We start from the raw sequence: 16,127 nt of genomic DNA on the forward strand, positions 1-16,127 counted from the left end.
TCATGGTTTGATTCCCAGTTGGTCTGCCCAGGTTGCATGCTCGAACCCTAGTAGGTAGTGGCAGGGGGCAGCTGATCAATGATTCTCTCTCATCACCAATGTCTCTATCTCTTCCTCCCTATCCCTTCCTCTCTGAAATTAATGAACTGAAAATGTAATGCCTGAGATGTTGCTGGAACACTGACTTCTCTAGAAGATACTTCGCTAGCCAGAGGCTTGCTTGCTTCTTTTCTTTGCATGTCCATTCCACAAACATCAAGGGCCTGCTCTGGGTCAGGTGCTCTAAGTCCAAAGATGAAGAGATTTCCCTGCTTCTGAGTTCTCAGTGTGGGGTGAGATAAGGCCAGTCTAGGGTCCTTAGTAGCTGTCCTGTACGTATTGGCCTGGGGCGAAGGAGGCACACTTTATGCAATGCACTTACTGATCACTTTTTGGCTTACCTGTTTGTTGCCCGAGGGACTCATCTCATGTAGGCATGGAGCTCTGAGGGTACACTGAGGTTTGGGGAGCCTCAATCTGGCCTAATTTACAACGGATGCATGCTCACATGCTCAGTCTGAATCTCCTAAGCGTGTCTGGGCAAATCTTAAGCCTTAACTCATCTCTAGTACCTAGAACGACTTGGGCATTTCAACATCCACCTAAAATCTCTGAAAAGAACAGAGTAATCTTGGCAAAACCAATAAGAATAAAAATCAAGCGTCATTCAGGTTAGGCCACAACTCTATATTCACCCTGCTTTGGCTGGGTGGGGGAGGAAGAGTTGGGATTTCATTGTTGTTCCCTCCTAATTTGGCAGAACCAGCAACTGCCTACACACCTCATAAACTGAGGACAAAGGCAGGCCAATTCACCCATCTTCCAGCTCCTTCAGCCCCCTCATTGCTCTCGTCTATTTTCTAAAACCAAGCCTGAGTGAAAGCTGTGGGTGAGGGGAGGGAAGAGAGAGGGCGGAGGAGGCAGTGTGAGCAGCTGCTCCCAGGCCCCAGCCCAGTCATTACCTCATCTCAGGTCTAGAGAGAATACACATTCTCTACACATTCAGGTCTACAAACTGCTCAAATCCATGTCTTTGAAAGCCAAGCTTATGTTTTAGAAAAGTTTTCCCAGGCCAGTGACACCCCGCCAAGGGACTGGTCCTGTGGACTAGCAGCCTACACCCAGCGGCAGAAAACAGCCAAGTGCACCACACCCGCCCACGGAGCCCTAGGAAAGCGAGCAGAACTGAAAAGCAGCCTCCGGGATCCAGGCTGCTAGGCCTGTGACGTAGATGGAAGCAATTAGCTAATGGCCCAGTGTGCAGACCACACTCCGGGGAAGAGCACTCAGGGGTGTACAGGGGTTTTAACACTTTCTCAAAAGGCATGTTCACTTAAGGATGTTTACATTCCGGAGAAGGCAGGGCGCCTTATGAGGCCAAATTAAAGAAAATAAGAGGGAGGATCTTAAGTTTAAAGCCAGAAGGTCTCAAATGCCAGAATTCTATCCTTAGGCCACAGAAGTCACGTGGTCTAATTTTCACTCCACAGACACGACCAAATCCCCTTAGTGCTGCTTTCTGTGGTTCCTGGATGCCTCAGAGCAGCGCTTCTCATATGCATAGAAATCAGCTGGGGATCTTGCTAAAATGCAGATTCTAACTCCGTTCTGGGGGGAGTTGAGAAGCTGTATTTCTAATTTGTTCCCTCATGCTCCGAGCCTGCAGGTCCATGGACTGCTCTTTGAGTACCAGGCTGTAGGGAAATCGAGGGCTTAGCATTCTCCATGGTGCCTATATAGTTATCCCCTTGGGTAAGCTCAAGAGAAATAGCAGAGGTCACTCTTGGGCTCCCAACTTCAAGTCCTGGCTCACTGTGTGTGCAATAACTTTAAGAGAGACTGCTAGCTTCCTACTGAGGAATTTCTACAACAAATTTCTGTGATAATTCGAGCTCCAAAGGATAGAAAATGTTAACTAAAGGGAAATGGGTAGATATACGGATGATAGGTGGCCCAATCTTATGCTTATAGCTCAATAGCGGATTCTCTCTGCCTTCCAGGTCCTTCTAAACGAGAGGCTTCTAGGTTTGAATATAATTCCATTCAATTTCAGGACCGGCCCTATGTGTAGGATGCCAAAACCTTTTCAAGTACTTTCTGCTGGCCCCCAAGATGTGGAGATCTGAGTTATTCAAGCTGAAGCTCTCCTGCCCACTACTCAACTGGAAATCTGGTGAACAGAATGGATGTGGGTTGATAAATAGAAATATGTTAGAAAACACTCCTTTTCCATTCTGTCAATAAATTGAATCCTCCCTTAATCCCACTATTCACATTTTCACACACAGCTCTCTAATGCAGTTTCACTAGCCAACATGAATCCCTTTCAATGCCATTCTCCAACTAATTTTTATGTAAATAATAAAAAGCTGGTCTCAACCGTATTCCCTGAGGCACTTCCCTAATTAACATCCTTTTAGGTTTCTTTTTACTGCTACCCTTTGTTTCCTGCCCTTTAGACAATTTCCAAAGGACTTTGCCAACTTTCCACTTACAACTCATGTCTTATACATTAACCTGCGATGCAGAACATTTGGTGAGAAAGCTTTCAGAAAAATTGGACTTCCAGGCAAGACGCCCCACTGGATGCTCGACCTCAGCGGCAAGGGCTTCAAAGGATTCCAGCGGGCCCTGGAGTCCTGACCTTCCCTCTCTGAAGCTGCAGTGGGCCCTCCTCGGTCAGACCGCACTCATCTCCCCAAAGTTCCCTGTTCTGTCCCTTAAACAGCGTCTTAGTGTTCCGGGAAGCCTCACGTCAAGCTAATAGGCTCTGAGGCTCCCGGGGACTCAGATGCAGGAAGAGGCGCTGAGGCCTCCTGAGGGAGAGGTACGCCGCACAAACGCTTGTCTGAGGGGGAGTGGAGAACATGCCAGGGCTCCCAGCGGCTCCTTCCCGCCTCGCCATCTGCCAAGAAAGGGAGAGGAAGGCCCCAGGAATCCTTGAGATTCCCGCAGTTTCTCAGAGCAGTTTCATTTGAGCAGCTCAGAGAGGAGGCCCGTGTGGCTCCATCTGCCTTCCCGGGACTTACGTTACGTGTTGTTTATGGAGCAGCCACCATGTGCCAACGACTTTCCCAGACACTGGAGATCCAGCTGTGAAGGAAAGGGACAGCCTCTCATCTTCTAACCCAAAAGATGAGATAGACGAACACCACTGTCAGGTGATGGGTGCTCTGAAGAATAACCGGGCAGGGGAAGGAGAGTCATTTTGGAAGATGTGATTCTGGGGGGCCTCTCTAGGCAGGCACTATTTGAACAGAGATCTGACCAAGTGAGCTGATTTCCCCACAGGTGCCTTCTTGCGCCTCTCCTTTCCGGACCCATTGCTCCTCTGGATTAAGAATGTGTCTAAAACATCCCCTCCCTTCTCTCCCCTCTCCTCCCCGGCTGAGGAAGACCAAAGCACAACATCTCCGTCCTGGGCCTCTGCAGTCACAATCCTTTCCCGCCCACCAGCACAGCCTTTACCTCTTGCTACCCGTCTGGGTTCACTTGTCTGTCTCCTCCGCACGGTCAGTTATTCTCAAACTTTAATGTGTTTAAGGACCCCTTGGTGCTAATTAAACAAACGAGGATTCCAGGGTCCACCTTTAAGAATTCTGATCATGTAGCTCGGAGCTCAGGCATCAGCCTATTTAAATAAAGACCAGGTAATTCCGATGCAGGTAGTGGGGGACCCCCACCTCGAAAACTGTCCTAGGCTCTAAGCTCCTAGGGGCAAGTTCTGAGTTGTCCCATTTGTTTCTGTCTCCGCAACAGAGCAGAGAGCCTGGCACTTGGTAACCATTCAATCAATAACCTTCGGCACTTAGAGATGTCCTTTAAAAAAAAAAAATAAATAAAAAAATAAAAAAAAAATATATATATATTTTATTGATTTGTTACAGAGAGGAAGGGAGAAGGATAGAGAGTTAGAAACATCGATGAGAGAGAATCATCAATCAGCTGCTTTTTGTACACCCCCTACCGGGGATGTGTCCGCAACCAAAGTACATGCCCTTGACCGGAATCGAACCCAGGACCTTTCAGTCCACAGGCTGACGCTCTATCCACTGAGCCAAACCGGTTTGATGTCCTTAATGTCATCACCGAGCACCTGTTTTTCAGAGGAGCTTATGACAAGCAACTTTTAATACAGTACCGGCTGCAGGCTGCTGCTGCAGGGCTTGTCTAAAATATGTTGGCATCTTTGCTCTGTTACTGATGAAATTTCAATGTCATGTTAAGAGAGCTCATACTGGCTTCTTAAAATGACTTTTAAAAAGAATCCATCAATTCTTCCATTTGCCCAATCTCGGCTGTTTCTCTAGGATGCTCTCACAGCCTTTCCATCTTAAACAGCTCAGCAGATTCCCCAAACCTTTTCCCTTTTAAGTCCTTGGCCCAGAGCAACGAGCTCCTGCAGCGCAGGCCTGGCTTTCTGGAGGAGCCGGAGCCCTCCCTTCAGGTCTCTGCTTCTAACCAGCTTTGGTTAGCCATTGAGACAAGCCATTTATTTTCTTTAGCTATCAAGTTTCTCATCTCTGAAATCATTGTTTAAAAATTGGGAAAAAATAATGAAAAATAAATATTGTATACACGCGTCTACCTCGCTCACAAAGCTGTTATAAAGATCAAATGAGATAATGTGGAAGGTCACTACAAATTCTCATGCACTGCATGTTACTTTTCAAGGCACTGATCTCAGGGCGATACAACTGAAAGTCACCGAGTCCATGGAAGGAGATGAGTAAGAGTGGGATCCAGTTCCGAAAGTCTCATGTAAAACAATAGTCACTGGGCCCAGCCAGCATGGCTCAGTGGTTAAGCATCAACCTATGAACCAGGAGGTTGTGGGTCGATTCTCAGTCAGGGCACATGCCCAGTTGTGGGCTCGATCCCCAGCGTGGGGCGTGCAGGAGGCAGCCGATCAATGATTCTCTCTCATCATTTATGTTTCTATCTCTCTCTCTCCCTTCCTCTCTGAAATCAATAAAAATATATTTAAAAAAGAGAAAATAACAGTGACGGGGACTCTCAGTAGTGTTCTTGGAGAAGAGTCAGGTCGTTCTCAAGGAAAAAGCTGCCAACAGGTAGAAAATAAGGAGAGAACAAAGTCTTGTCCCCTGTATCCCATGTGGCCAACCAGCCCCAAAGCTAACCTATAGAGAACTCTACATGTGACACTTGCACCAGAAAACAGAACTCCAGCATATCTCCTTGTGATTCAACACACCAAGCAGAGTATTTCAGCATTGGCACTCTGACACCGAGACTGCATCCAACTTCCCTATTGTGATTCTGTCTCCATTGCACAATGTCATGAAGCACTCACTGAATTTGGTGGCAAAAGAGTTGGGTTTGAGGCCCACCTCTACTCCTTAGTAGTTAGCAAAGCCACCTTGTTCATTCCCACTTCAGTCTGTTGACCTCTGCCAGGAACACTGAGTGAAGTAAAGATTCATCAGAGGGAGCGTGTCGGGGAGCCGGAGTTGGATCATACACCTTACACGTTAGAACATGCAGGAGCCAGAGGCTGGGGATGTAAGAGAGGGCTGAGGGGCTGGGCGGCTTCCTATGGTTTGGTTTGGCCAAAGTGTTGGATTTCTGCTGGGAAGTGGCAAGGAATGAGGCATGACTTCTCAAATCTTCAGTGTCTCCCTGTGTGAAATGAAAAGGTTAGGAGGACGGGGTGGTCATGGGGGATGCTCGTGGGTCTAACATTCTCCTAGTCTTTCATCATAGGATGGGTTAGACCTTGTTGTGACTGGCCTCAAAGCATCTGTCCATGAATCAAGGGGCATGTAAGTGTTACAGATATGTTGGCTGCTCATACTACCCAAAAGGAGCTGGTTGTTTTGGCTGTGGGCATAATTGTATACTTTAAATATACCGCAGGTATTCTTGAGGGTTTCTTTTTGCTTCAGCAATCTACAGACAAAATAAACACTTGACTCTGGAGGGGAGATACAATCTAGTAGCTCGGAAAGTTTCTAAACAACTACAATATTAGGTAGTGTGAAGAGCAGCCTGAAGCGGTACCCAGGGCCTGGCTGGCCGCTATGGCACAGGCTCCACTTTCTCCACAGGCCTGGGACCTTACAGCTCAGAGAGGTGGATAAGCTCCAGGGAGGAACTTCCTGCTCACATGGTGGGGTACTCCCACGACCCTTCCCTTTCTCTGGGCTTCCAATGGCTAGTTCACCACTGAACCAAAGGCTTGAATCTGGCTATTAATCATCTGGGGGGTAAGTCTGTGCTCACTAGCATGCCTGTTGACGGAGACGAGGGTCAGAGGAGACCCAGCCTGCGAGTGGAGGTACATGAGTGCCGTGAGGTGCACTGACTCAGTCAACGCTCAGGAGACAGCGAGGCGCACCCGGGGATCACACGTCCCCTTGTGCCCGAGATAGTTTTGGCCTGTGTGTGTTGTTTTCTCAGTATTATTATAGAAGGTGCCCCATTTAACTCTCAAAAATGCCTTGCTTGAGAGGCTACATTATATGGTCATCTGACATGTAGAAAAGGAAATGATCACTCTCTTTACTCTTCTGGGTGCTCCTTCCGACCAGCAGGATGGAGAGTAACCACAGTGTGTCACAAGACAGTGTGGCAAAGCTTACAGTCATTATTATTATTTTTTTAAACTTCACTCTGCTTCTCCTTTAAATCAAATCGACTATCAATTCTTGTCACATTGTTTAGTTAGTTTGAAATGAATCTTAGGACCTAAGTTTGGCTCAGTGGATAGAGCATCGGTTTGCAGACTGAATGGTCTTGATTCCAGTCAAGGGAATGTACCTTGGTTGCGGGCACATCCCCAAAAGGGGGTGTGCAGGAGGCATCCGATCAATGATTCTCTCTCATTGATGTTTCTAACTCTCTATCCCTCTCCCTTCCTCTCTGTAAAAATCAATAAAATATATTTAAAAAAAAAGAAAAGAAAAAAGAAATGTCTCTTAGGTTCCAGCCCCTGCCTCAGCTCAGCCCCTCACTGCCAGGAGTTTCAGTCCTACACCAGCTCCCTGCGTCCCTCTCTCCACCATCCACTCCCCACCCACCTCTGTTCCAGGCTGACTTGCATCACCGCCTTTATCGGCTACTTCTCTGGCTGAGACCTTCTCTCCTACTGTGGGTGCAGGTCAAGGCCCTCCACAGAGATTAGGTTTATTCTATATAGGCCATTGCCCTTCAAGCTCATTTTCCTAGATCTGACCCTGTAAGGCAAATTTTATTCACACCAGACTCACTCCTGCTTTCTTTTTCTTCTCCTACTTACCTTGTCCTTCTTCTGATTACATGGTTGTCTCTCCCTTCTCTGAATGCCCCTGGTCTCTTAGGAAGCAGGAATCACAGGCTTTATGGCTAATTAGTCTTTGGCTATTCTCACCTCCCAACTGGCCCCAAATTCTAGCTCCTTGAGGACAAGTTCCCAGTGTCCTCCTTGATGCACATCACGGGGCCCCTGAGCCCTCTGTAAAGAGCCAGGGAAATGTGTGGTTTTGATGGAATGTGAAGAGAAACCAGGAACTCATATGTTTTATGCCAGGTTCTGTGCTAGGTACTTTGTATGTCATTTGTTCTTTAGGTTCTTGGGTATAACACCCCAGTGTCCTCTTTTTTATTGAAGAGGAAGCTGAGATTTAGGTAAAGTAACAGTCTCAGGGTCACACAGCCAGTCTGAGTTTCTAACCACTATGTCGCACCGCCTCCTGAAGCATTTTTGAGGGGGTCTAGGGAATTTTTTAAAACAAGTTTTTCCTCTTCTACTACCCAAAGATAATTACTGTGACCACTTTAGAAAACTTCCTTCAAGATTTCTATAAACATAAACAGGCATATGTGTGTACATACACATGTAACCTTTTTTTAACCTATGTATGATCACATAGTATATACCATCTTAGTCTATACAATCATGTTGCTTCACTTAATATAGCACAATCACTGCCCATGTCATTACACATCAATGTTTCTTCTGATTTGGCCAGACTGTAGAGAGCACACAGTTCAGTAAAACGTTTTCTTTCCCCAAGTGGGAGCTGGGCTTGGGGCATGAGAAGCTACCAAGAATCAGAAAGACTGTAAATGTTAAGGTGTCATCGTGAGATCTTAAATATTGTTCCTGTTTTCATGGGAGATAACAGGGGAGCCACAAACGAAATAGTTATTCTCTCTTAACCTGGAAGTCAGTCCTGGGAACCTCTAAGTGTGAAGCCTTCCAGAAGCCTTGTATTTACTGACCACGGAGCAGGCCTTGTGCCAGGCAATTTCATGGATGTTCTCGCCTGCTCCTCCCGGTACCGTGTTGGTGTAGGCATTTCCACCCAGCCTGAAGGCAGGCCACGGGGACCCCGGGCTGGGCTGGACTTCAGATGCCCGGGTCCCGTTCTGCCTTCTTTTAGAGAAGGCTGCTTCTTTCCAATACAAGGAAAAATCGCGCCTCAGTGAAGGAAACCAAGAATGGGCTAAACGAGTGGAACTGGAGTTACAAACAACAGCTGCCAGGAATCCTGAACACGGAGAGGAAAAACGAAGCCGAGAGGAAACGGAGCTCCCTGCGGTTCCTCTGGCAGGAGCGGGAGGAACGGCCGCACGGAGCGGGGGCTGGCTTTGCACACGGCCCCCACGCAGAAAAAGACCTCATTCTTTCAAGAGCTCAAAAGGGGGCAACAGGCAACAGTGGAGGCTGGAAAGTGTGAGCAACATTAGAGGAATCCTAGCTCTGACACAGGCCAGAAAGGGCGTAGAGCACAGAACATCTGGAAGCTTGGGCTTCAGGCCGGGGCCAAGGGCCTGCGCTGTACAACATGCTGTGTGTGCTGGGCTGGGCCCACTGCAAAGCCGAGACAGAGGGTCTGGGCCCCAGGGCCTTTGGTTCACAAATCCTTTCCTTCTCCCCTTGAAACAGGTGAATGATGACGAGCTTCATTGAGTAACGGGATGGGAGACCTGGCTGGAGGAGGCTGCATCTCATGCTGTCACTCGGAGACCACAAGGTGCTGGGATCAGGGGAGAGTCAACCGCCCCCGACCCTGGACCAGCAGGCCTGGCTGGTTGGCGGGGGCCTTTCTCGGGATTCAGTTCTTGGCCAGAAGTCCCTGCCGTAGAGCTCGGGAGATCCGAGAAGGCTCAGTAAACCTGGCGGCTGCTCTTCAGGTTTGGCAAACTCGAGATTTTTCCAGTGCCTTGAGTTCAGCAGAACTGAAAATGTGTTTGGCTAGAAACCTTCCTCTAATTTTTAAACCCCTGTGCATTTTTTTTTTTTTGTAAATTTGATCCACATGCTTTTGATTTATTTTTATTTAACTCATCACATCAGATTAGGAGCTACAATGATGAAGGGAACAATGCTGATTTCCAAGGTTTTTTAGCCTCTTTTCTTAGAACGAAATCACCTCTCCCCCAGCCCACCATTTCAGTGTGGTTTGTAATTTAGAATCCAAATGTGAAAGAGATCCATGCTTGGCAAAGACGAAGCTCAGCGCAGGAATGCTCTTAGGAAGTCACGGCCAGAAAGCCGGGGCAGGGAGGGGCTGGGGGAAGAAGACAGGGAGCGCCTGTTCTTCACTGGATGTTTAAGTCAGTTCACTTGGCTTCCTGGGCTCCCAACAGAGGCCCTCACTGTTTCTTAGAGCCTGACTTTAACACTGCCACTCAGGGAAAGAAGTTCCTGTCCCAAAAATGGGGGAGGAGGGTCCCCTGTACTCATCTCCTTTCTCTACACTCCTCCATAGTAGCCAATCCAAGGGGCCCCTCCTCTTCCCTCTAATCTCCCTCCGCTTTTCCTGGCCCTGCCGAAGGCCGCTCCATCTGGAAGCATTTAAAATGTACAACAATTTTAATCTTGTGCAAGGGAATATTGGGATCTATACAACCTACCCATTAGGCTAAATTAAGGGTCCACAATCTTATTTTGCACAATGCTGTCTGGCCTAGGTTGGCACACACTGAACATCATTACTGCCTTTCTCAATTACTTTTTTTTTTCTTTCTACATCATCATCTCATCATCGCCTATAACTTAAGTCTGAGGCCGGCAGTATTTCTCCGAAAAGCTGGACACTGAGGTCCCAAGGCCAAGGTCTCTCTTCAGAGCCCCTCGAACCAGCACCCAGGGGTCCGCTGGCCACTATCCAAAGAAATATCCTGGAGCCCGGCGTCTCTCCCCTGAGCGCACTGATTGGATTGGACAGGCCTTGGTGTAAGTACCATCTTGCTATTTAATAACTGTACACCATTGGGGGAGTTATTTCACTTTCCTGGGTCTCAATTTCCCATTCTATGAAATGGGTATAATAATCACATGTAGTTCACAGAGCTGTGAGGATTAAATGAGATACTGCATCCACATGTAAATAAAGTATGTTGTCTGGTCCAGACTAAGTAGTTAACAAATATGAGCTGTTACTATCATTATAAAAACTCAACACTTCATTCCACTCTATGCTTCTCTAAGACCATGTACATTTTTCCAGGATTGCCAGTTTCCTTTTCAAGCCTTCCCCGTTCCTCACCAATGTGGGACAGATCAACCCACTTCCCTGCAAACGGGAATCACTGAAGACAGATGAGCTGGGGCTTCTGATCAGCCAGCTGGGAAGTTCCATCAGTCCTCAGGGAGTTTCCCACACAGGCCCACGTTTTAAAGCTACAGTCTCCTCTTGGGATGCACAGCAGCAGAACGACTGAAATAGCTATAATTTCACTGCATTAGAGATCGTTCTTCTTCAAACCAAACCAAGCCTCTTGTCCTCACTTTAAATAGAAAGCACGTGTGTGTCCGAGTGGGGGGTGAGGTTTTCACTTTGCTTTAAGAAGTAAAATGGTGTTTTCTGAGACGCTCCCTGCCATGGAACACGAGTCACACTGCCTCTGTCCCCTTTGGGAAGCAGAAAGGTGACGGCACCATTTAATGTGTCTGATAAATGCCTCTCCCAAGAGGGAAGACACAGAAATGCCTGAGTTTCATATTTATTCTTTTTTCTCTGGCCATGAATCTATGAGTCCTGATATGGACCAGAACTGAGGGGCCAGGGCACTTTGATGTCGCAGTGGTCCTCATCACACAGAATTGCTAGGAGGGCTAAAAGAGACCTTTGCAGGATCTTGACGAGTAGTAATTATCACTTCTACCCAGCTAACCTCACCTGACATCCTCGATGATCTCAGGAAATCTGTGTCTTCCATGCCTGATACTTACTAGGGACCTGCCTCTCGGTGGCCTTCTCTGCCTGTGGGTGAGTGGTGAGTGCATTTTGGATGCCAGCCTCAGCTAGAGAAGAAACTACCCCTGCTCACAGCCCTGCCAAAGGGGCAGGCCTAGGTGACGGTGCCCACCAGCGGCTCTGGAGTGGACACACCGTCTGAAGGACACGCTACAGCTGGGAAAGTCACTGTGGCCAATGGGATTCCCCTCTGGTGATCTGGACCGGGAGAGGGGGAGACTGGGTTGACCGGCAGCAGAGACACACAGAACCTGGCCGCTCCCATTAACGGCAGCCCCCCCGAAGGGGACAGCCTCCCCTGCTGAGGTCCCCAGGACGCCCTGGGCCCAGGACCACCTCCCCACACGCCTGGCTGCTCACACGTTCTTGTACACCACAAACACCTCTTCCAACAGCTTCAGAATAAGCATGTCCCTTTTTCTGAGTTAGCTGGAGTGGGTTTCTGTTTCCTCCAACAGAAAGAGCCTTCGCTCACACAGCTCCGGCCCTTGGGGAGAACATGCAGATGGAGCCCTGGCTGAGCATTCTGGGAACTCCCAGCACAAGGCATCGCTTCAACAGTCACATGGGAGGCAACCCGGTCTGACTCGTCCCTGGCTCCCTTCTACCTCGGACATCGGGAAAGTTAAAACTCTCTCTCTCCCTCTGGCCTTCCTGTAGCGAGGGGGGTCATGTGAGATAGTCTGGCCAAAGATTTGCAAGTGAGTGTCTGTCCCTCCCTCCTGTGTTGTGTGAAAATGTCATGCTTGGAGCTGCTGCCACCATCTTGCAACCGCAAAGTGAAAGTCAGACAAGAGATACCCAGCCCTGGCACATTGGAGATGCTATGCCACCGGCAGACCCCAGAGAACAGACTCCTTGTTATGTGAGAAAAATATATCTCTAAACTACCATTATGTTTTTCTATAACTTAGAAGCAAAATCTTTTTGAAATTATATACTCTGAAATAGAACCTGATATTATTTCTGTATTATATGAAAAATGATTTTTTTAACCGAAATTTATGACTTGTTTTTCAATTAGCTTCTCCATATATCAACTGAATGACCCCAGCTCTCCAGGTAATTAATGCTGATTGAGGAAGGTGGGTGGGGGGGTCACAGAAGTCTCCACAGGAGGAGCATTTTTGTTAAATTCTAGAGAAAAAAAGAATTTGGGTGTATGGAGATGGGTAGGAAAGGCATTCTAGGTAGAAGGAATAGGTTAAGTACATATGGGAAACTGAAAGCCAGGAGTAGGAAATAGTAAATTCCTTCAGGCTGCAGTAAGGGAACAAATCAGATTAAAAAGTTAGACCAATCTATAACAAGCCTTGAATGCCCCCCAAAAAAGGAGGAGCCTGGGCTTTATTCTCCAGGTCATGTGCTGTTTAAAGCTTCTACGCAAACAAGGTCACAGTAGCTGTTTGGTAAAGTCTACCTAACAGCCAACAGCCACACGTGGGATGGACTGAGGCGACGGGAGGCCGCTAGGAGGCTATGCAGCTACCAGGGCAGAGGCCATGCAGGGGTGAGACAGGACCGTCCATGCGAGAATGGGGTGGGAAGGAGAAACAGACATGAGAGCGAGTGCCGAGGTACATGCCAGACAAGCCGACGGCAGCCGGATATGGGGTGAGAGTCACAGGAGGAGCAACGTAAGAAAATACTTCATTGTACAAAATAGAAACGAAACGCTCCAGCAGTACCTCCGGAGCTGACGACAGGAATGGCTTTATGTAGATGTTGGAGTCATGCACCTTCAGGTCATGGTCCCCCAGCCCCCGGGTCACTCCGATGGTCGCCATCACTCGGGCCTGCGAGGAAAGCAGAGGGTCCTGAGAAACTCCCCCGTACGAGCCGCGCAGCCGCCACGGGCCCAGAGAGAAGCAATACTCCCCCAGTTCCTCTCCCTCTCGCTGCCAACCAAGGCGGGTAGCTGTTTCCAAGGAGGGGCTCGCTCACCAAGATCACTATGTCCTTGGCGAGTGGCTTTTCCACCAGTTATCCTAAGTGTGATGGGTGGCTGTTGTCTGTGTCCTGCTTTCTTTTGTAGAGACCAGAGGGAAGGGGGTTCAATAAACCAAACCCAATACAGGTGTGATGTCCACAGCTACTATTTCAGTTCCAATCAAACCCAACAGCATCCATCCATTTGTCTGTCCATCTGTCTGGCATACACCCACTCCACAAGTACGTGCAGAACACCAGCTATATCTCTGGCACCGTAATATAGGCACTAGTAAAACCGTGCGACCCCCAGAGGGGCCGTGCAGCGGGGTTGCGGGCAGCCGGGCGACGGACCATGCGGCCTTTAAATAGGTCACAGCCCCGGTGACAGCACCGGCCGCTGTACATCCCAGGGCCACCGAGCCCCAGCTACTTGACACACCGGAGGAGTGCCATGTCCTGGTACATTGAACTTTTTCTTGACGGGGAAAACCTTGCTCCTTTAAGTTTTTTTTGTTTTTGTTTTTGTTTTGTTTTTTTAATATATTTTATTGATTTTCCACAGAGAGGAAGGAAGACAGATAGCCAGAAACGTTGATGAGAGAGAAACATCGACCAGCTACCTCATGCACACCCCCTACCGGGGATGTGCCCGTAACCAAGGCACATGCCCTTGACCGGAATCAAACCTGAGACCCTTCAGTCCGCAGGCAGACGCTCTATCCACTGAGCCAAACCGGTTTTGGCTCCTTTAAGCCTTACTGTTGATAATCTTCAAAGAACAAATCTGTCCGCTTGCGTTATGTGGAGGACAGTATGGTGAACATCACCGAGTGTCTGACTTAATCCTCAGGCGGTTGTTGAAGGCCTGCCCGGTGTCGGGTGCCAGGCTGGGGGTACGGCCCTCGGGGGACATGGCCCTGAGCCTCCCCCCCCCCCCCCCCCCAAGGAGGCGAGAATCTCAGCCCCCGGAGAGCGCCAGGCGCCGCGGGGCCCTGGGCGGAGTGATCGCACTGATGGTGCCATGGTGCTCAGAGGCTCAGGTACTTTTCTCGGGAAGAGCCCTTCCTTGTCACGATCCTCAACCATGGACGTGAGGTGGGTGTCCCGTCTCCAGGAAAGGGGCAAGTTCGTCTGAAAAGTGGTCGCTACATGGATCAGATAGTCACGTTTCCCTTCTCTCCATCAAATGCCTTCCCATGAAATCGCCACTGGGCTCCACAGAGCTCTCAAATCTAATTCTCTCTCTCCCTCCCTCCCTCCCTCCCTCCCTCCCTCCCTCCCTCCCTCTCTCTCTCTCTCTCTCTCTCTCTCTCTCTCTCTCTCTCTCTCTCTCACACACACATACACACACACACCCACACACACACACACACACTCAAGTTCTGCTCAGGAAGGCATCATCCAGTTTTCTTATGAGTCAGTTCCTCCTGCTAAAAACTACCCAATGCTGGGAAAACGCCCGCTGAGCACTCTTCCGAAGGCGGCCACGTTCTTCCCTTCTCCCTGGAGCCCTCGGCACCTGGCCGGACGCCTCTGTTTGCAGGAAGGACGCAGTGACTCAGAAGGTGTTCGTTCTGATGGGGAACGGGCTCCAGAGCCGCCTCATCTCCGCTCCAGGACGGCAGCCGCCCCCAGGCTCTGCGCACAGACCCCCGAGACCACAGCTTCCTCCGCGTCAGCAGTGCCTGCTGCTCGGCGTGCGGTGCCCACGGGGCCTGGCGCCGGGAGGGATGCTGTGCTGTCCCGGCGTGCGCTCGGGTCCCTGTGGCCCACAGCTTCGTCACAGTGAGGCTCTGGGTCCCCTCCCTCAGGCCACGGGGAGAAGCAGACTTGCAGGTGGGGTGTGAGCACGAGGAGGACCACCCCTTGCGGCTGCGTGGCGGCGCCCGAGAGGCTCCGCCGGCCTGGGGCTTGTTGTCAGATGCACAATGCGCTGATGTATGTGCAAGTGGTCATGTCACACCCGGTAAGGGGACTGCTATTTTCACAAAACCGACTCTCTCCCCCTCCCCCAGAGCTCGCGAGCCACTGCTGGGACCCTCAGGGCAGGAGGCTCCCTCCGCTGTCAGGGCCGTAGGACCAGGCGCTGCGAAGTGGAAGGCACAGGCCGCCCCGGCTCTGTAGACACGGCCTCGTTCTCCGTCTGGGGGAGGCGGATGCCTACCTTCTTGCCTTCTCCGTAGATGAGGGGAAACTTCAAGTCATCATCCTCAATGGTTTTGTACGCCCTGTAGGGGGACAAACAACATCCTTTAACAGGTTTGCACTCAGTCAGTGACCCGCTCCCGCGACACAGGCTGCTCGGTGCTTCCTTCTCCCCGAGACTCCATCCGCTCAGCACACTGCCGGGCTCCTTCTTTAGAAAGAGCTGTTCTCCCCACAGCAGTGTGTGTGTGTGTGTGTGTGTGTGTGTGTGTGTGCATATTTTAATGAACCAGAACATAAGGTTTTGTATGCTTGAAGAGGGAAAGAGTAAGTTGGCCCATTCATAATGAGCACGGAGGGGAGGGGCCCCTGTCCTGAGCGCTCAGTGCCGTGGGATAATGAAGTGCCAGCACCGGTGACAGGGCCTGTCATTAACCTCGAACGGTGAGAAAGGGCGGAGCTCTGACGTGGATGGATGGAGAGTGAATGTGAGCCAAGGGCCAGATCTCACCCTGGGGGTGGTTTACACCAAAGCAGCCCGGTGTGGGGATGGCTGCTTGACCTCAGTGTGATATTCAAGGTTGGCGGAAAATTCTGTTTCACAATAGCTATTAAATGGCCATTCGACACACAGGAACCCGGTTGATGCCTCAGTGGTTTCAGACATGGTTGTCCAGATGCCACGCACACACGGCACAAGCCGGGGCTGGGGAGCAGATGAAGCCTGTGTCTCGCAATTTTGCTCACAAGGAATTTTAAACACAAGCCAACAGACATGGCGCCCGATTACCACCTGCATCCTGA

The 16,127-nt window shown here is 49.7% G+C and overlaps 1 protein-coding gene across 1 annotated transcript in view; it reads right to left on the minus strand.

Moving 5' to 3' along the window:
• Nucleotides 1–16,127, minus strand: part of PPM1H (protein phosphatase, Mg2+/Mn2+ dependent 1H) — a 226,381-nt gene that overhangs the window by 23,094 nt on the left and 187,160 nt on the right. The window contains exons 7-8 of the mRNA XM_036458585.2: nt 15,343–15,406; nt 12,935–13,042 (exon numbers count right to left, since the gene is read on the minus strand). Of these exons, the coding sequence (XP_036314478.1) occupies nt 12,935–13,042; nt 15,343–15,406 (172 nt within the window). The remainder of the gene's footprint in view (nt 1–12,934; nt 13,043–15,342; nt 15,407–16,127) is intronic.

This window comes from Pipistrellus kuhlii, unplaced genomic scaffold, assembly GCF_014108245.1.
Source record: "Pipistrellus kuhlii isolate mPipKuh1 unplaced genomic scaffold, mPipKuh1.p scaffold_m20_p_3, whole genome shotgun sequence".
In the NCBI taxonomy this organism is placed as follows: domain Eukaryota; kingdom Metazoa; phylum Chordata; class Mammalia; order Chiroptera; family Vespertilionidae; genus Pipistrellus; species Pipistrellus kuhlii.